General features: G+C 35.8%; 1 protein-coding gene across 1 annotated transcript in view; it reads left to right on the forward strand.

Moving 5' to 3' along the window:
* The window catches only part of LOC145679908 (tachykinin-like peptides receptor 86C), an 80,031-nt gene extending 62,636 nt beyond the window's left edge, over window positions 1–17,395 (forward strand). The window contains exons 5-7 of the mRNA XM_081750417.1: window positions 4,832–5,028; window positions 12,192–12,319; window positions 17,142–17,395. Of these exons, the coding sequence (XP_081606543.1) occupies window positions 4,832–5,028; window positions 12,192–12,319; window positions 17,142–17,347 (531 nt within the window). The 3' untranslated portion in view covers window positions 17,348–17,395. The remainder of the gene's footprint in view (window positions 1–4,831; window positions 5,029–12,191; window positions 12,320–17,141) is intronic.
* Window positions 17,396–21,408: the final 4,013 nt, after the last annotated feature.

Genomic DNA, 21,408 nt, shown 5'->3' on the forward strand with positions numbered 1-21,408 from the left:
CATGTATGCTGAACGAGTTCAAATGGAGGTCAAACGCCGCTGTAGCGGGACAGAAGATTTGCCAGGCCTTTGATGAGGGTGTCGTGACGACGCCGACATTGCAGCGATGGTTTAACAAGTTTAAGAACGATGACGAAACACCCGAAAACACCACGTGCCAGAAGACCCACACATGTACAAAGAGGAACTGGGACTACAATTCAGTGTGTGGAGAAACCATTCGGCAGCACATCCATCAACTTGTAAAGCACTACAAGTTGGGTTAATGGGTCTCACATATTTTGACTCCGGGCCAGAAGGCAACGCGGCAGTCGCCTGTGTTTATTTACTTTCGGAGCCATTTCTGGACAAGTCGTTGACATGTGATAAAAAGTGTGTCCTATACGAACCTCCACGGCGCCGTCGTCATTGGTTAGCATCCCATGAACCGATTTCAGAACAGCCGTAACCAGCACTGTACCAGAATAAGGTCCTTCTGTGTGTTTGGTGCATCGTGCATCGAGAACTGCTACCAACTGGTCAGAGTATCAATGCAATTGTGTAGTGTCAGCAGTTGAGCTGTGCTCAACAAAAACTCAAAACTCTGGAGCCATCACTTCTGAATTGCAAATGGGTCCTCGTTTACGGGACAACGCTAAGTTCTACGTGGCTAAGATGACTCAGGACACCATTTTCCGCCTTGGATGGGAAACAATATTGCAACCACTATATTCCCCGGGTATTGCACCGTCCGATTATCACCTGTTTCATTCTTTGAACAATCACCTTAGAGGACGCCAGTTCAAATCCCTAGTAAAGTCCAAAATGCACCTGATACTTTCTTCGTTTCACGGCCCATCAAATTCTACCGCGATGGATTCCATGACCTTGCAGAATGTTTTCAGAAGGTCGTCGATGCTGATGGGGACTATTTTTGATCTTCCAGGTTAGGTGACATATCAATGTTCAAAGGTAGTGGGTGAAAAAGCAACAAAACTTTTCTTGGTTACCTTTATATTTAAATTTAAGGCATTGTATACAGAACCTATCTACACAGGATTGATTTTCTTTGAAATTTCACTTAATTTCTTTACAGTTTCCTGACAAAAATATTTATTATTCGTGACTAAAAAACATAATTATTTTATTACACTGAGTAGAAATAAAAGAGAGAGCGAATGAAATCCAAATTGAATAAAAACATTGTTTCTCACCAAATTTTCCATCCTCTATGTCTTTTAAAACACTTGTTAAAGCATATAAAAATATACTCTACTTACAAATCAGTTTAATACCTTTGTTTTATGGCTGTATGTGTAGTAGAGACCTGCACGGGTCGAAAAATTCGGCCCGAGCCCAATCCAGCCCGAATGTGCCTACGCCCGGCCGAGCCTGGGCCCGAAAAGTTTTGAAGATTTTCGGCCCGAGCCCGGCCCGGCCCGATAAGCTTTCTAAAATTCTTGGCCTAAGTCCGGCCCGGACCCGATAAATTTTAAAAGTTTTATTTTGTAACAGTTTTCACGGGCACACTTCTTCAACGTTTGCCTTTATTCTAATTATCGTTTAACGAAAGTCAATAATTATTGCAATTAATCGGCCCCAGCCCAGCCCGACCTGAAGAGAAATCAGTGTCGGCCCGCCCAAGCCCAAAGAAATAACAGAGTCGGGCCGGGCCGGGTTTCGGGCCGAGCCCGGCCCGTGCAGGTCTCTAATTTGTAGTATCTTGTTAAAACGTTTGTCTTCAAACTGTCAAATATAAATCACAGTAAATTCTGTAATCTGCTGTCACAAAAAAAGTATCCTTTTTTTTTTTTTCGATCGGTATAAGGAAGAGATACTATACAATTTTTCGTTCGCTATGGAAAAAAAGCAATATTTCTTCTTACTATTTTACCATAAATTATTAATTGTCAATAAACTTTGTTACTTTTAAATGAATGAAGCGAGATAATTTTACTATGATATTTTAAAAGCTGGTCATTTGGGGGGGCCAGGAAACCATTTGGGGGGCCCGGCCCCGATGGGCCCCCCCTTGGCTACACCCCTGCTTAAGTAAGACCTATAGTACTGTTCTTCAAACTATACTAAGTAGTTACAAAGTAATAGGATGCTTTTAGACTTACATTATTACACCACTAGAAAGAACATAGTCTATTAATAATGTATTCTTAACTCAATTTCGACCAAAAAGTGACTTAGCATAGTCTACCTGTAAAGTTCATATATATATATATATATATATATATATATATATATACTATGGCGCTAAATTCGTTGCACAAAAGCAGAGGAGTGATTCCTGAGAGTAAAACAAACAAAAAAGTTCCAATAAACATAGTGCGAAAACCCCATCGTTTACGTGTTATAGGCTGCCGAAAACATGATAAAATGAATTTTTTAAGGTTCATAGCTCCAAAACTATGGGATCTACCTTGCTCGGGTCAAGACTTCACTTAGAAACTAGTATGTGCCCTATCCAAAAATACGTGTTTGAGAATGCGTCCTGAGGTGCTTCTACAACAATTTTTATAGAGGGAGTTTGACTACGGGCCTATGATACAAAGTACTCTCCAACTACCTCCATGAAAATTGTTGCGTGAGTACCTTAGGTTTCTAAAACATGTATTTTTGAATAGAGCACATACTAGTTCCTAAGTGAAGTCTTGACCCGACTACAGTAGGTCCCATAGTTTTTGAGCTATGGACCTTTAGAATTCATTTTATCATGTTTTCGGCAGCCTATAACACGTAAACGATGGGGTTTTCGTCCTATGTTTATTGGAACTTTTCCTGTTTGGTTTACTCTCAGGAATCACTCCTCTGCTTTCGTACAACGAATTTAGCGCCATATGTATCCAAAATTTAACGAAATTCGTACAGCAAAAAATAAATATATATTTGATCCTTCATATTGCAGCAAAACTACGAAAATTAATAGAAAAGAAAACTAGAAAATTAAGAATCACTTGTTTTGCCGGGACACAGAAAATAGATACAGATAGCTCGAATTACCTTTATACTTATATAATATGTATGTCCATGTTTCGCAAGTAATTTTCAATCAATATAAAATTTCAACGTAATGAACGCACGATTAGTTTTCTCGAGTAAAGATCACATACACCGCTGAGAGCTCATGAATAAGCTTAATCTATGTTACAGTCTGGATTTATACTTATGTAATACATTACGACCTTATGAACTTGTATAAGAAACAGAATGTACTTAAAATGAGACGCGAACTATACGAAACATTGGACTTTGAATCTAACTTGTTTGATGATCCAATCCGATACCACACATAACAAAGAGGAGTGCCGTAGCTCCCACCACAAGGTTAAAGAAGTCCCTGTTTTAAAGTGTCAATTAAACACTGATATGTGAAACGGCAATAAAGCATTTGGTCAATTTGAAACAAAATATATTGTAGTAATAATTTACTCTATTTGTTAAGATAATGAACGTTATATTCTGTATTTAAAATGACAGTGAAAGCAGAATGTATTGAATAATAACTGAGAAATTGTAAAATTTCATTTCGATGCGATTAAATACATTCGTGCTCCTATGTGTTGCGTTATCCGTTAGGAGGTATTGAACAATTCTGATACAAAGGCAGTAAATAAACTACTGTATAGTACTGGAGTTAATTTAATAGAGTTAAATTGTATAGGCAGTACTGAGGCTATTTGAGACAAAGTCTATTGCTGAAAGTGAAATATGGGTTACTATTAGGGTATGTTATTTATCCCAGGTATGTTATACCCAGGTATGTTATACCCACTGATGATTGAACCTGGAACACACGCATGGAAAGCATTAGCGGTAGCAAATTAGCCACGAAGAGGTTCATCACACCATAATTCTAAGTCAAGAATGAAGGCAAAAAATGAGAAGCGGAAACGACAGACTGTACGATAATAATACTTTTACAATTTTAAGTTACACTATTTATTTTGAGACTTTCGAGACGAGACCCGAGACCAGACCGAGACTTGGCCTTCGAGACGGAGACCGAGATCGAGACAAGCATCTGTTGACCGAGACCGAGACGGCGATTTTTGACTCGAGACGAGATCGAGACCAAGACCGCTACTTATAAAGCGAGACGAGAACGAGACTGTACAAAGTCTCGTCTCGTCTCCTCTCAATACCATCCCTAGCGTGTTTTATCTTGTACTAAAATTTAAATTATGTATTGTAATTTTGAAATCAAGATTTACCACTTGAAGAAAAATGGAATTGGAGAATCATTGCGTGATACTAATATTAATTTAGGTATAGTCAGGGAACGTTTTGGTTTGATTGGTCAAGGGGAGGAGCAGGCCCGTATCCAGGGGGGTCTAGGGGGCCGCCCTCCCAAATTTTTGCTGGCCCGCTCTAAAATTTTTACGGTAGGCTTGCAAATGAACTATAATATGGTGATGAACTATTATATTCTTGGATCGGGCCCCCCTAACTTCAGCGGTCCCCCCTAAATTTTTGGGCTGGCTACTAGCCTGGGGAGGAGCGCTCTGACGTGTTCTTGCCCCAGGCAACAACTAGCCTATTTGCGTCGCTGGTTGTGACTGTTTGCATCCAGATTCTTAAGCATGATGCATGTATCATGAAGCTTTCCAATTCTTTTTTGTTTCATTCTAATAATTGTTTAGGCTGTAAACAAACGATAATATGCGTGACTACTAATTATTTTTCGCGTACCTGTGAACAGTCCAATGTGTGCTTCCAATTATAAGCGTACCTTAAATTGGATGTCGCTTCTCTATAGAATCAAATAACTATTGTACTTAGTATTGTTCTCCTAATGTAATATACTGTATGTCTAATTTATAATATTGATGACATTTTACAGGTTGTTCGTATGTTTATAGTCGTGGTAACCATTTTTGCCTTCTGCTGGTTGCCGTACCACGCATACTTCATCTACGCCTACCACAACAGTTCAATCCAGAAGAGCTCCTACCTTCCACATCTCTACCTGACTTTCTATTGGCTGGCCATGTCCAACGCTGTTGTTAACCCCATCATTTACTATTGGCTCAACAGCAGGTGAGACTTATTTCGTAGTAGGCTTAACTGTTTCCATTCCAAAAGTTTTCTTTCTATTTATTAAGTAATTACTGATTTCACTTATGTTCCTATAACTCACATTGTAACTCTAGCTCTGTTGCATTGCGTTTTAATAGACTTTCGTATAGTCTAAGGAGCCTATCCCTCATCTCAAAAATTAAGTCTCTATTTCTGATTTTGTGATTATTACGAGCAACGCTGGTAACAAATAGGCCCGCAACCAGCCACAGAGTCATTAAAAATTCTCTTACACATAGCTAAATTGTGTTTTTTGTATTAACAATAGCATTATGTGTTAAGGTCTAGGGGTCCACGAAAAGTTTTTTGGGGGCAGGCCCCCTCTAGCTCCCCTCTAGTTGCGGGTCTGGTGACAAAGCAGACAAAAAATATAGGAATGGAGTACGGTTCACCGTGGAGTACGATCCACCGTACTGCAATCAAATTTTTGTGAACGGGAATCGAATCCGAGACCATGTACACCAAAGACGTGCGTGTTACTCACTATAGACAAGCCAGACGATCGTCATATATTATGTTAGCTACTTCCTTTTTGCATGGTTAAGATTGAAAAAAACTTTTTTTGAATAGTTGAAATGTTTTCGACTCCTTCCCTAAAAAATATAACAAGTAAACACTATTACTGTTAATTTGGGTTTTAAAAATATATTTTAAAAATCTTGATTTATTCGCCAACAATTCCGCCGTTAATATATAAAGTTTTTTTTTTTTCTGCAGAAGACCTATATTCTTTCGAAACTAAATCAATATTACAGCGCCTATTTTACGAATGGTGACGGTTTTTCTTTTCCTTTACTTTTTTCAATATAGCGAAGGAAACAGTTTTGATTGTAGTGTCCCCGTTTTTCGTTTATCTTATCTTTTTATTCTTTTACTTTTCTTGTGCTGCCGACGATCCTTTCAGGAAGCCAAAACGAAACGTTATCGCTTCAAACTGTAAGAATTGTTAAGATACATATATAGATATTTTATAATAATGGTCCTCTGTGCCTGTCAATAAATATGAATACACGATGACAGTTCGTGATTCGATATTCATGATTTTCGCAATATTTTAATTAGGTTACATTTCTGTTTGATAGAGTCAAACATTGCAATTTAAAAATTGGGCGTCCTTCCGTACTAATTGGAGCTCTGAAATTTGGTGTTGGTACGTAAACTCAATATATATTTTTTTTTTTAATATACTTTTCGCTCTAGATTATCGTCCTTCATTAAAATTATTTGGAAAATAATTATGCAGCGCCTGCTGGTTATACAACCCAAAATGCTGGGAAGTTTGTTTGGTTGCAGACAGCTAGGCATTCTGCGGATTTTATATCAGCAAGATTGAGCATTCACACGAGAATTAACAAATCAGTTTTATTTATTTTCGCAATAAGAGGAAAGAGACTATTGTTTTCCATAGTGCAATTAAAAATACTGAATATAAGTTAAAAGTAAAAAAAAATAAAGACCTTTAAATTTAAAGCTACTGCTTTTATAAAATGCAATAGACAGAAGAAAATTGTTTCTGCTCACTATTATTTTATTAAACATAGACTGAAAATATCGAGGGCACAAAATGGAAATTTTGCGTGTAAAATCGAAACAGCTCAGAAGGAAGAAAATGTATAAATTATTTGTTTCTACACCTTACAGTAAAACATACAATAAATGTATAACTTAGCACAAAATACTATGGTTTATATGTTTTCGATTCCACATTAAGCTGTAGTTCCACGTCTCATATACTGCAGTCTTGATGCTGAAAGAGCCACTAAATTCCAAAGCAAAAACAATTAACCAACAAAATACCTTAAATTCTGTGTAAATTGCCATAGTTCATCATCTGCATATTTTGTAAATTTATAAGGTAGTTATATAAGGAAGATCTCCTGTTCTAAAGATCAGGAGTTTCTGACTGCCCGAAGTTATCCAAAAATCCCACCGCTGATATAACTTATAGAGCATAGAAAGGCCGCCGTATTCTCTGTAAATTTGGGGGGAGGGGCATTCAGATGCAGAAGGCATAAATGAGGATTTTAAGACAAATTGCATTCAAATTATGCCTAATATTGTATATTCTTAAATACGATAAGGGGGCCTTATATGAGCTTTGGGGGTCTTGGGCCCCCCCAAGATCGATGTCCTTTTAGCATAGCATCTTCGGCATCGTTACTGTCTGTGCTATTTTTCTGCCTCCGCTCCATCACTTTCTGATGTAGAGCTCCTTCATAGGTATATGGTTAGCGTACGTGTCTTTGGTGCAGGAAACCCTGGTTCGATTCCCAACAAATGTTCATTTGATTTGGATGCAACGTCAATCTATAGGTGCACATTTCATGTAGCTTCTCTGCTGAAAGGGACGTTAAACCCCGATCTAACCCAGCCAATTTCTGCTGGTCATGAAAAGTAATTCCTTTGATAGGTATACGTATTAAAAGTGTAAAATGTTAGTATAATATAAACTGTGCTTAAGGCAGTAAAGAGGATCAACTTACACTCATGAGTAAAGTATGTGTGCTGGTAATAGAAGCAATCAGTATTTCATAGGTAAGATATGAATGGTCATGGTTAAAATCATTGTTACCCATGAACATATGAATTGATTGACTCTATCAATGAACTTGCAAAAATAGATTTAAAGAATTACTTTCCTTTGAAAAGTTGTGTGGAGTAACGGACGGATGCACGGACATACTAACATTACGATCTTATAAGGCACACTGAGGTGATGCTAACAAGTTTTAAGGCATTACAAAAAGTATTACGAAAACAGTAAATAACCTTATGTGTCCCGAGCTTTTTTTTTTTTTTCATAACTATAGCAAGTTGTGTCCAATTCAATTGCGTTTCCTACGAAGGATACTGGCCACATCTTGCGAAGAAATTGTCTTCTTCATACCGCCATAGAAAGAAAGGTGGAAGTGAAACGAGGAATAGGAAGAAGAACACAACTGATCGATTATTTGAAAAATAGAAGAAAATATTGAGAGTTAAAAGAGTAACCTGGAGAGCGAAAAACGTAGAAGAAGCATTTCCAGGCCCAAATTGAAAATTAAGAAGACAAAAACCCTCATCCCTCATTAGTCTCAGGACCTAACCTATCAAAAGGCAGAATACGTAATAATAATAATAATAATAATAATAATAATAATAATAATAATAATAATAATAATAATAATAATAATAATAATAATAATAATAATAGAACATTTTACTTAAGTATAAAGACGCTGATAGAATACGAATGTTGAGGGTATTAAGAACCGATTTTTACAGAAAATATTAAAATTATCCACCATTTTATAGTGACTTGGATCGTTTCAATCTGCACAAAAAAGTGGTGCTAAGGAACGATTTTTATAAGAAATATATCATTAATATTATATTATAAATACATTCTGATATACGAATAGATAGGATCTTATATACAGTATGGCGATAAATTCGTTGTACAAAAGCAGAGGGTGATTCCTGAGAGCAAAACAAACAAAAAAAAAGTTCCAACAAACATAAGGAGAAAATCGCGTCGTTTGGCGAAAGCGTGGGGAAACAAACTTTAGACTTAAATATTACACAAACTACTGATCGTAGACGTGATGCGGCATGATATCATCAAAGGATCCTAACCTGCTCTATCTAAACTTGCAGTTTTCAAATTTGTGCAATGGCGACGCAAGGGATTCCCCAAAGGACGTTTGTGATTCCGGGACATTTTATGACGTAAATTGAGTGGACAAGAGCAGGTAAAGGACGTCTCACTACCTGGAAATAATTCTATGTGGTAGGTCAGTACTCATACACGTAGATTAAAAGATGGCGGATGAGGTAATTATCCCTGTGCGTGGTTGCATCCCTCCTCAAAAAGTACTAGTAAAGACGATGTAGAAGATTTCACTTGAAACGTCACGTCGCTATAATGTAAAAATATGTACAACAGAAGCCGATAGGTAACAGAAACTAAAGAAATTCTGATTGCAGATATTGATGATATCGCAACGCTTTTGGGAACGCGTCTAATTTTACTGCTACAGGAATGGAACGCGTAATAATAATAATAATAATAATAATAATAATAATAATAATTATTATTATTATTATTATTATTATTATTATTATTATTATTATTATTATTATTATTATTATTATTATTATTATTATTATTATTATTATTATTATTATTATTACAAAAACTGTTTGAGCATATTCATTTCGATCAGTCTATCATATAAATGCGAGTACAGTACTTCCTTCCTTCCTTCCTTTTTTTTTTTTTTTTTCAACCAATGCTCTAAACTGACGAACATGAAACAAAATATTCTTTCCACTTGCGATATTTGTCGTAGCAGAGGCTGATATTTCTGGTCCCAAATCGTTTAATGGGACTGCATATCGAAGAGAGTTGTAGGGAGCAAGGTACAGAGAAGAGTCTTTGTTGGAATGATAAGAGGATGGTTGTCAGAGCTGTCACTACAAAAGGTGTTCAAAGTTAAGTTTCGACCCGCCAGTTCAATGGAAAGGTTACAGCGACGGCGAAGGGATCGGCGGACTCGTTGAAACACTCTTGGCGTTTCCCTAATGCTCCATGCGGCAGCAACAATTGAAGCAACCAAATCCTCCTCTGACTGAACATTCGTCGCATAGACTAGTTGTTTCATGTGGCCCCAGAAAAAAAAATCTAAGGTGTTAAGGTCTGGTGAGCAAGATGGCCAAGATGCCTGTCCTTTTCTGCCGATCAATTTGTTCGGAAAGGGCGCATTAAGAAAATTTTGGACCTCCGTTACGAAGTGTGCTAGAGCACCGTCGTGCATAAACCAAATGCTTCGATGAACAGCAGTGGCACACTCTAATACTTCAGGTAGAACCTCTTTCAAAAATATGTAATACTCTCACCCGGTTAAGCAGTAGGCACGTTCCGATGAGATAATTATCAACGATTTCTGGCCACACATTGACAGAATACCGTCCCTAATGAGCACGAGTTGACATTCCGTGTGAGTTTGCGTCAGACCACAAATATTGATTGTGAGTATTGAACACCCCATCATGAGAGAACGTAGTTTCATTTGTGAAGAGAACACGAGACATGAAGCAGGGTGTATTAGAATGCCGTTCACATAGCCACTGAACAAGCTCCTGTCTCGTGTAATGCATGTATTTTTGGACGTGGAAAGGATACATATGATTTTCGTGAAGTACGTTCCATACCTGCCGATGATGGGCGTTAACTTCAGCAGCTACTACCCCTGTGCTGGTGGAAGGGTTTCTCTGAACTCGAGTAAGAATGTCCTCCTGAAAAGCCACAGTCTGTACGGTTCTGTTTCGTTCAGCATTTGGCCTGTGTGTTTCAGCAATCCTGTTTCTCGTAGTTTTCGATCTACACTTGAGAAAGTTGCATGGTGTGGAATTATACGATTACAAAACTGCTGTCTGTACAGCCATTGTACCAGACATCCATTACCATCCGCTTTCCCGTATGCTAGACGAATGTCTGCTAATTCCTCACATGTGTACTACTCCATCTCCTCTGTAATTACAGGCGTTGGGCACGCACACCGTATGAAGATGAAATGAAGCAAAATTTAATTAGAAATGACAGATATTCCCCCCGGCGTTGTAGTCACTGTCCGGAATCTAAGATAGCGAGATTGCTACTTAGTGCAAATTATTTGGTCAAAGAATTATATTTGTGTGTGCAAATGTACAAGACCTACAGCGTGACGGAGAAGACACCACATCACAAGACAGAAAAGTGCACATACCCCTAGTACGACAGACGTCGAATATATTCACAAATATCGTATCGCAGTTAATGTCACATCGAAATTAGAGGTGCAATGCCCTCTAATAAACGCAAATAAACGAAGGCAGCCTTTAACAGAAATGACATACAGTACTTACTTATAGTGTCGATCCCGTTCTTCCGCAAGCGACGAACAACCTATCTTATTCACTCATGTGCAATGAATCCAGTGCACACAATGCAACAAACAAATGAAAGAGGATAGCAAAAGAACCAAACAAATATCAAGTTGTCGAAGTTCTTTCTTACAAAGATACTGGAAAGTTGAGTTGATTTTGAGTTTAACGTTCCTTTCACCAGTGAGGCTATATGGAACAGGACCTACTGATTAACGTGGAATCCGAACCACATGAGCTCCCGCCGGAAATCAAACCATTCTCCCACGCTAAAAGGCGAGTATGCTAACCGCTTAGCCACGAAGGAGCTCAAAAAGTTACTACAGAGAATGACAGACGAGTATGTACATCACGAAACAAATAAACTAAAAAACAGTAACAGTAGTAACAGGTAATTGTTAAAAGTGATGTGATGTCATTAATATGACCAGATCAGCAATCGAATATTTTATTTTTTCTTACTATCGGCTTCTGTTGTACATATTTTTACATTATAGCGACGTGACGTTTCAAGTGAATTCTTGTACATCGTCTTTACTATTACTTTTTGAGGAGGGATGCAACCACGCACAGGGATAATTACCTCATCCACCATCTTTTAATCTCCGTGTATGAGTACTGACCTACCACATAGAATTATTTCCAGGTAGTGAGACGTCCTTTACCTGCTCTTGTCCACTCAATTTATGTCATAAAATGTCCCGGAATCACAAACGTCCTTTGGGGAATCCCTTGCGCCGCCATTGCACAAATCTGAAAACTGCAAGTTTAGATAGAGCAGGTTAGGATCCTTTGACGATATCATGCCGCATCACGTCTACGGTCAGTAGTTTGTGTAATATTTAACTCTAAAGTTTGTTTCCCAACGCTTTCGCCAAACGACGCGATTTTCTCCTTATGTTTGTTGGAACTTTTTTGTTTTTGTTTGTTTTGCTCTCAGGAATCACCCTCTGCTTTTGTACAACGAATTTAGCGCCATACTGTATATAAGATCCTATCTCGTTAATACGTAGTCAAAATATAATTAACATTTTATCAATGTAGTCTGTAGTTTTGTTTCAGTGCAATAAAACATTGAATATTAAAAATATTCATGCAATAAATTTTAAAAATAAGAAAACGATAGTTATAAGTAATTTGAGTATTTTTTATGAGTAATGTTATAAGTAATACATTTAATTTCCTGAGCGTATATACTCAATAGTTTTTTTTCGCTACAGGTTTCGTTTGTACTTCAAGCTTATCTTGAGTGACTGCTACTGTTTGAGGCCCAAAAGAAAACAAAAACACATAGAAATGCGTTCAGTGAAAACGAACAACCTGAATGATATTAAAAGAACACGATCTGGTAAGTAATTAATCTATGTTACAATGTATTGTAAAATTATGTTTCGATATCATTTACACTGGGAGAAAGAAATACTTTGTAACCTGGTGACTTTTGAACCAAGCAGGCGACAGTAGAATAAACCATGAAACGGACGTAGAGAATCAGCTGGAGGACACGCATGTATCCACATCAATATGGAATAAGGTGCTATCTGGAGAGTGTGATACTGCACGGACTATAATCTTTATGTACAGTCCACAGACTCACGAGGAAAGTCATACTGATGAAAATTAAGTTTTTTTTTCGCTTCAAACTAAATGAAAACTACTTTTTAATGTAATATTTTTATATACAACAATTAATATATTAGAAAACCCTTATTCCTTAGTTTCAAGCGATAAAACTGTAATCCTTACTAGAGTTCTCTCACGAGCTGCAATGGCCTATAATGCTGTATTAGTGGTTAAACCTTGTTGAGGACTCTACTGAAACACTATCAATGGACACTATTATTAATAATAAAACACTATCAAATGGAATGTGTTACTATTTTCGTAGAGTATCGAATGGATTTGAACTTTAATTAAAGTAAAGAGACGTTTCACAGAGAAAACAATCGCCAAGTAATCTTCACGTTCTCAACGTCTAGGTTTTTTTTTATCCTTTTCATAAATAGCTGTTTCTTATACATTTCTGGTTAAATGAAGGACGAATACTCCATTTGCTATAGTGATATAATTCAATAAAACATTCAACACCCTTAACTTGAAGCATGAATAGTATAATACCATTACGTGGGAGAATCAAGAGATGGGTTGAAAAGCAGTTAGCGGACTATCGAATAGCGTATTGTCAGCAGAGAATCTCGTAGGCATATTACACCTGAATAAATTTTAAAACTATTGGACTATCTAATGTCTATCTAGAAGAGATAGTGAAAAAGAGCCTACATGATGATGATGGCATTTCGGTAGGAGGTAGAATGATTAGATGTATAAGATTTGCAGACGATATGGCGCTTCTTGCAGAATCTGAAAAGAAAATCAATAAAATGTTAGAAAAAATGAGAAAGGGCTTTGAAGAATATGGGATGAAAATAAATGTTAGAAAGACAAAAGCCATGGTGATTGGAACGAAGGGGTCTGTGTCAAATATAAAAGTAGGAGGGGAGAAAATAGAACAAGTGAATAGTTTTCGATACCTGGGTAGTATTCTTAGTAATGACATGAAATGCGAACGTGAAATAAAAGCAAGGATAGGAATGGCGAAAGAAGCCTTTAAAAGAAAGAAAAGTCTGTTTTGTGGGACCTTGAACAAAGAGTTGAGAAAAAGACTCATAAAACGCTTCGTGTGGAGTGTTGTATTGTATGGGGCGGAAACGTGGACATTACGTAAAGGTGACGAAAATCGACTGGAAGCCTTCGAAATGTGGGTGTGGAGAAGAATGGAAAGAATTAGTTGGGTCGAGAGGAAAACGAATGAGAGAGTGTTAGAAATGGTGGGTGAGAAAAGAACACTTTTAGATATTATTAGGAAGAGGAAGAGAAACTGGTTGGGACATTGCCTAAGAAGAGATTGTATCATGAGGGACGTCCTAGAGGGTATGGTGGCGGGAAAGAGAGGGAGGGGGCGAAGGAGACTACAATTAATGGATGATATTAAAACAGAAAGATCATACGCGAAGACGAAAAGGTTAGCGGAGGACCGTGGAGCATGGAAGCTTCTCAGCTGCGGCAAGTGACTTGCCAATAAAGGCAGAATACCTATGATGATGATGATGGACTATCTAATTGAAATTATTGTGAGTTCAACACCACTATCGACTTTTTATTCGATAGGGAAAAGTATTCGATACTGCCCATCACCAGAATAAGAGAGAGAGAAAGCAAGTGATAGGGAGCAAACAATTTCATATCTATAACACGAGGTCATTTTTCGTTAATAAGTCATACTGTTGTTTTTTCTACTTAGTCTTCTGAATTGTTTTCATTCATTATTAAAAAGCACGAGTAATTTCACAATAAATTGCACTTTCCTTAGTTCAAAAATCTTTTCCAATCGTATGGTGATTTATTATTTTTCTTCTACGGTAAAGTTGAAGAGAGTCTCATTTGACGGTACGTTGTTGGCGATGACAGTTATTATTCCCTCATCAGCAGAACTTAAAGAACATCCCTTCCTAATGTATTTTTGTTATCTTTATTATTAGTTATCTTTAATATTTTGACAGTCCTCTTGAAAACATTTACACCGCTTGTATTATTCATAGAAGACTCACCAAAAGTAAATTCAACATTTCTAATATTTGCTACACTTTACTCCATTCGTAAGCGAAATTTTAATGCAAATTCGTGGTTTCATTTTTCCTTTAGTAAAAAATCATATAAGTTACAACACGTGTAACCTTATCGATAACTAATAATAAAAGAATCATTCAACACGGCTACCAATGTCAAACATACTTCAGAAACAAGTCCAACACAACAAAAAAAAATTACTGTGGGATTTATACAGACCACAAAATTCTTAAATTTCGTATATTTTTGGTGTAAAAAAATTTTAATATACAATCTCTCCGCAAAACTCTTTTCAACAGTTATGGTTATCTTAATTGTTTGTAGAATTGTTTAAAGTGTCATGACTAGTATTGACTAATATGAAGTAAGTACATACCTTAGACTTATAGATGTTGGTCTAATAGAAATCTTGTAGATGATACACTTTAATATAACTTTAATGTATAGGTAGGGGTTGCCATTCGTCCCGGAAAATCCAGGACCATCAGGAAATGGAGATCTGCGTTTCGGTGTCCCGAAAATATTTCTCGGGACGCTTAAATGTCCAAGATTTCAGCGAAGAAGAAAGCAAGGTGGGACTGTGCAATAATGGGTGATTATGCTTGGGGTTAGTCCGTGACGAAGTGAACGTTTCCCACAAAAGAAAAAGAACCACCAATCTTCACTTTTGACTATGGAATTCCAATACCTGATGAACACTTTCCTCCAATCTCAAGTATTTTTGTATATATTTTTATAAGAAATGTAATATTCATATATTTTAGTATTCATGTATTGTTATATAGCTTTTTGTTATCCAGAAAGTTGATGTCCAAAATGTGTGTATTATGTTTGTAGTTCAATGTTCCTATAAGACACAATTGTATAATATATTACTGTTTGAGTAAAATCTGATATGCTTATATCATTACAAATTTTGACATTACGGGAAAATAATTGCCGTACTCGTGTTCAGCGGGTGCAAATCATTAAGAAACCAATGAAAAATCAACAGAAACACGACTACAAAGTTTGTTATGCTTGTAGTTCAATGTTCTCATAAGATACAATGGTATAATATGTTACTGTTTTAATAAAATCTGATATGCTTATATAATCACAAATTTTGACATTACGGGAAAATAACTGCCATACTCGTGTTCAGTGGGTGCAAATCGTTAAGAAACCGACGAAAAACAAACATAAGCACGACTTTGATCAAAATTTGTATACCAGTGTTATAGTTTGCTTTTTTCACAGGATTAGGTATATAATTATTGTGTTCAACTTCTGAGTATGGCAATTCAAAAGTTGAAGGAAAAACTTGAATACATAAAACATGCATTTAGTTAAGTTTTTGATTTAACTACTTTGACATTGAACGAAGCATTCGTTTCATTGGGCGAAGGACAAAAGGTTTTACTGCTCAATCTTATTGTTATCTTTAGTATTCTGTTTCAATCTGTATCTTGCTTCTGAAATATTTTAATCAACAATCCCTGATGTAATACCTGATCAACTCTATGTAATGGAAGAAAGTAAATTAGTGTATAACACTTCTTTTCATTTTAAGAATTTCAAAGATTCTCGTAATTTAATAACGTCCCGGATTTTCGTTTTTGAAATATGGCAACCCTATTGGTCAGATTCACGGTTGGATATGGAGTCGTCTTTTTTCAATCGTTTAGAGTTGCAGTGCCAAGACTTGGGGAATCTAAGTCGTTTCTCGACTAATCTGAGGTCATGCACTTACTGTACTTATGGTGAAATAGTAGCTAAGTGTGCCCATATTAATAAACTTCTATCATCATGTTTGTCAATGCATGAACATTACACGATGGTTTGCGTAAGGTAGTTATTTGTGGAACGTGGAAATAAATTTAGACTGAAATACAAAGCAGTTTTTTACAGATAAGGAATTCTTAAGCTAATCATAATTGAGTTCTGAAATATCCAAAATTTCCTTTCATTGTCTTTTGTAAATCATATTAATAGGCCTCATCACTGCGAAATTAAAATACCGTTAATTTTACAGTAATTATGTGATATCTTCAAATAGATAAAAGATAATCAAAAAGTGGAACAAGACCTCCCTATACAATATTATTTTACGTGAGATACCGTTATCACGACTCACTTATCTGTTTTCGATTTCTAGCCATTTAGAAAATCGGCATTTATTTTCGCGTTTCTAAATAGCTGCACACGGAAAGCAACTAGATGACTCGTGATAACGGCACCTCATGCAAAATGATATTGTCTAGGGAGGCCTTGTTCCACATTTTGATAATCTTTTATCTATTTGAATATATCACATCATCACTGTAAAATTAGCAATATTTTAATTTCGCAGTGATGGGGCCTCTTAAAGAGTAATAAGCTACTTGTAGAAATACAATCACAAACAAAAGTTTAATAAATAAGTTTAACGAAGTCCATGACAATATTGTGAAATATTGTCTATAGTGCCTCTGAACGGAATGTTCATAAAAAATAATTTAACACAGATCACTATGAGACTGGAATAAGTGAGTTATATATTTTCATTTATTTTCTATTTTCAGGTCATCAAAGAACCATCTCCGCTCGATGGCGTAATTCAACATTGGAGTCCCATCAGCCATTGTATTGCAGCAATTCAAGAGATTCTGCAAAGAATTTATCCAATGATACGACGACAGGAATTGTTGACAATGTTATACCTAAGTCTGAATCGCTTAGTTTACGCAATGGAGACATCCAAGTCACCAAGGCTTCTATGTTGCGTTAAAATTCTTGTTTCTGGAGTTATTGACATTGTATATAAATATATATTTTGTAAAGCTAAAGTGGCATTTCTTACTTTCAAATAACCCTTTAGTTTTGTTATTCTGTAAGAATATGAACTACACAGAAATTAAGGCTGCTCAGTCAAATTAGACATTTGACCATAAAGAAATTTAAATTCACCTTTCCTTGTAGAAACCTGCGTAAAGTGTCATTTTATCTTTGATAATAACAAAATAGTATGTCTGTCTGTTATCAGCTTTTCGCATAGAAAGGAGTGACTTAGAACAGTGATTCTCTGTGGGGTCTGAGTGTCTGCGGGACCTAGCCACAGGGGTCTGCGAGGCCTAAAATTTGAAATGTGTTGTAATAAAATGGACTCAGCTGTTATGCAAGAAGTATTTTATAGATTAAGAAACTGCAGCTGTGGGTAATGCGAGTACAAAACAATAACTATTTATCATTTCCAGTGCTCAAGGACTTCATTGATTCTTCAAGTGAAAACTCTCTGCTGAAATGCACAAATACTTTTAGGACACTTGAAAGTATTAGCTACAAGTTTTCGAGAATATTTTCCTGTTCCACTCTCTTTGAGAGAGAATCAAAAAAATCTTTCTTATGATAAATTCTAGGTCAAAGTTCGAAGCACTTGATTTTGACGGGTGGTTTTTGTATCTTGTTTTCGGGAGCAGGAAAGTTTTTCAGCCTAAAAATTACAGTATATAATATTGCAAATTTGCAAGTGGATTCAATCTGTAGTAATAAAGAAATTGTCATTAGAAGACATTATTGTAAAAATTAAGTATTATTTTTTCATCCATCGCAAGTCTTAGTAGCCCCTGTACCACACCTCCCCGAAGATCGATATCGAAAATTTAGGGTGTTGATACATCGATGATGATATATTTGCAAGATTGAACGTTGATATGTGTCACTATCGTTATCGATGCTATCGATATATTGACATCGCACAGGCCTAGATCTGAGAAATAATGCTTGATATATAACTGAAATCAACAATCAAAATCTAAATGTCCTTCCATTTTCGTACCCAATGTTGATTGGGAAGGATGTGAACTCGAATAGAAATTTTAAGAAAAAAATGTTAAGAGGAGAGTAGGTTTTCCATTTCCCCTTGAATACAAAATTATTAACAGAAAACTATTACTGTAACTTATCTTTTACTTCTGTTATCATCACAAATCAGCAAAAGTACACATACTTTACATAGTATAGCAATATACTCTATAATTTTTCGTAACTAAGCAAACCGGAAGATGAAATTAATGTAATATTAAAGTGGAATGTTATATAAACTAATCATAATTCATTGTCCTTATTTCTATCAGTACTTTTGCCACAGACTCAGAGCTACAAACAAATAGAACTAGAAATGAGAAAACTCATTCCTTTTTCTCTCAGACTAAAAGACTTCTGCATTTTACTGAGATTGTCATTTAAAAATATATATAAGTCGCATATTACGTTCTAATTCTAGCTATTGGGATTTCGAGGTAATCGGTATTCGAAAGTGTAAAGTTTGTCAACTCTCAAATCTCGACAGTTTGTTAACCTGTTAATTGGGGGTTTTCGAATGAGAAAGTTGCATCTGAATGGAGAATAAATTTGTGAAAAATACATATTATAAAAAGAAAAGAAACCTTCGAGTTTCACGTTCAACGCCATGCTTAATACGATACGTATTAATTCGTCACACCCAATACGAATCATATTACATGAACGTAGTCCTCAGACTGCAAATACAAGCGAAATTATTATGACGAATAAAATTTGTCATTGGCAGTTAAGATGTTAAAACAAAGTTCACATTCCATGTTATTTCTTCGTTACAAAACACTTCTGGTTTATTCTATTTATGGTGAATTACTGAGACTTCAAAAAAATTGAAGCCAACAGATATGTGTTAGAGGTACCGAAAGTGAGACAGAGAGAGAGAAAATTATATAGAATTAAAAATAAAGCACAGATAAAAGTGTGGAACTTAAACATGGTAAGAAAATAACCTAATAAAGTTCCTTTTCCAGAAATCAACAGTAATATAGAAATAATGTGTGATTTTTTATATCTTTTTAGAACTATTCGAATGTATACGTAGAGGATGCTTGAAAAAATCATAAGTCACTTTCAAAATGAAAAACAAACTTGATGGTCAAATAAATTATTCAATTTCCAGTGAAACTGTAGAGCTCCGAGACACATCTAGGAGCATGCCAAAAGTTTAACACACAGTATTTCTTTCTGCGTGGTTCGGTTGCAAATTCGGTAGTGTTCATTAAACGTACTGATACGAAATACATTATAATAAATCTAGTAGGCAGAATAGGTCATACCTTTCACTCCAGACTTCCAATGCAAAATGAACAAAAAAGAAAGAAAAGAAAGAGAAAAACAAAAAATTGTGTAAGTGCTGTTTTACTGCTAAATTTCTATCAAAAAGAGCCCATATTAACATTCCAAATTGTATCATAATGAAAAGTTACAGATGTTTAAAATGAAAATTGTATGTTGTTTCCTTATAGACGTAGCAAATTTTTCGCATTTCATACGTGGATAAAACAAATTGCATTTAGGATGGGAACGAATTTTCTGTCAAATTAATATAAATGAAATCTTCTCTTCAAATAACCAAAATGGGTCTCATTTTCTAGTCATTTCTGAACATTTGTCTGTTCCGAACATCCACCCTCGATTCCGCCTATTGCGGATATAATGTAATTCGCAATGATAGAATGAACACGCTAGAACTAAAACGGGTCATAGCATTAGTTAGGTGATGTTGGTTAACTTATGTACCACCACTGGGTCGAGGATTCGAAGCCGTAGTGACATGGTCATTCGATTGAGACTCAATAAAAATATTTTGCTTATTTCCTTGACACAAAGTATGTGTTTGTGTGTGAGAGAGAGAAAGAAAGAAAGAAAGAGAGATTAGGAGAGAAGAGAAAGATGCAAGACATGAGAAGGAAACGTCAAGAAAGATAGATACAGACACATAAAGAGGGACGAGTGTTAATATGAAAACTACTTATCATTACCCTATATGATGAAGAACGCACACACTGTTTACACGGATTCTTGCAAGTAAAGCCTAGTAACCTCTCCAACCGCATATGAATCTCTGGTGGTACCGAGTGTTTTACGAAAAAAAAGAAGATACTACCTGATGGGGATTCGAGCCGAGATTTTCAATTAGGAAGTCTAGCACGATACCAATACTCCATCGGTCACTCTATCCGAATCTTGTTTAACAAATTATAGTGTTTCTTTCTAAGAACAATAACATGAAAAGTGGATACTACAGACCAATTAAGTGTTTCTAATTGTCCTAGTAGCCCCCATAGTTATTAATATTTGCCCTTTCCCACCGAACATTTGTAAATCGTATCTATCGTGATGCAGATGTTCGCTTCCACATTCTTACGGATTGCTCATTTAGTTTGAAAAGTCACTCTTCGATTTTTCATGATCATTGTTTTGAGAAAAATAACCTTTGGCTTGAACAGGATTTGAACCTACGTTTTGAGTCCATACTACTCGTAAGTCCAGGACGTTAACCCTATACTATCCTGCAACCTAAAAGTATATAATTTCGGTTCTGCGTTTTGGAACCAACCTGCGTCTTCTTGTTGGGTTATTCACATCAAAGTGCACGCCAAAATTCATTTATTCGACTACCTGCAGACAAATTATCGCTCACTATTAAACGAAGTAATATACAATCCAGGAAAAATTACTTAAGTAATATACTATGCAGTAATTTCGCCATGCAAATTCAAAAGTACGCTAACAATAATAATAATAATAATAATAATAATAATAATAATAATAATAATAATAATTATAATAATAATAATAATAATAATAAATGTTCATTTTCACTGTATAGTTGTCACTAAAACGAATAATAATATCTATATGCGGTGTCAATCTAGCGAAAATTTTTGAAGATTAAGTAGTCCTATTTTCTGTTCCGTTTCCAGAAAATCCACACACGTGCTGTTTATCCACCATAAAGTGCATGTAGCATCAGAAGGGATAGATATT

Source organism: Thermobia domestica, chromosome 2 (genome assembly GCF_964235325.1).
Source record: "Thermobia domestica chromosome 2, izTheDome1.hap1.1, whole genome shotgun sequence".
Taxonomy (NCBI): domain Eukaryota; kingdom Metazoa; phylum Arthropoda; class Insecta; order Zygentoma; family Lepismatidae; genus Thermobia; species Thermobia domestica.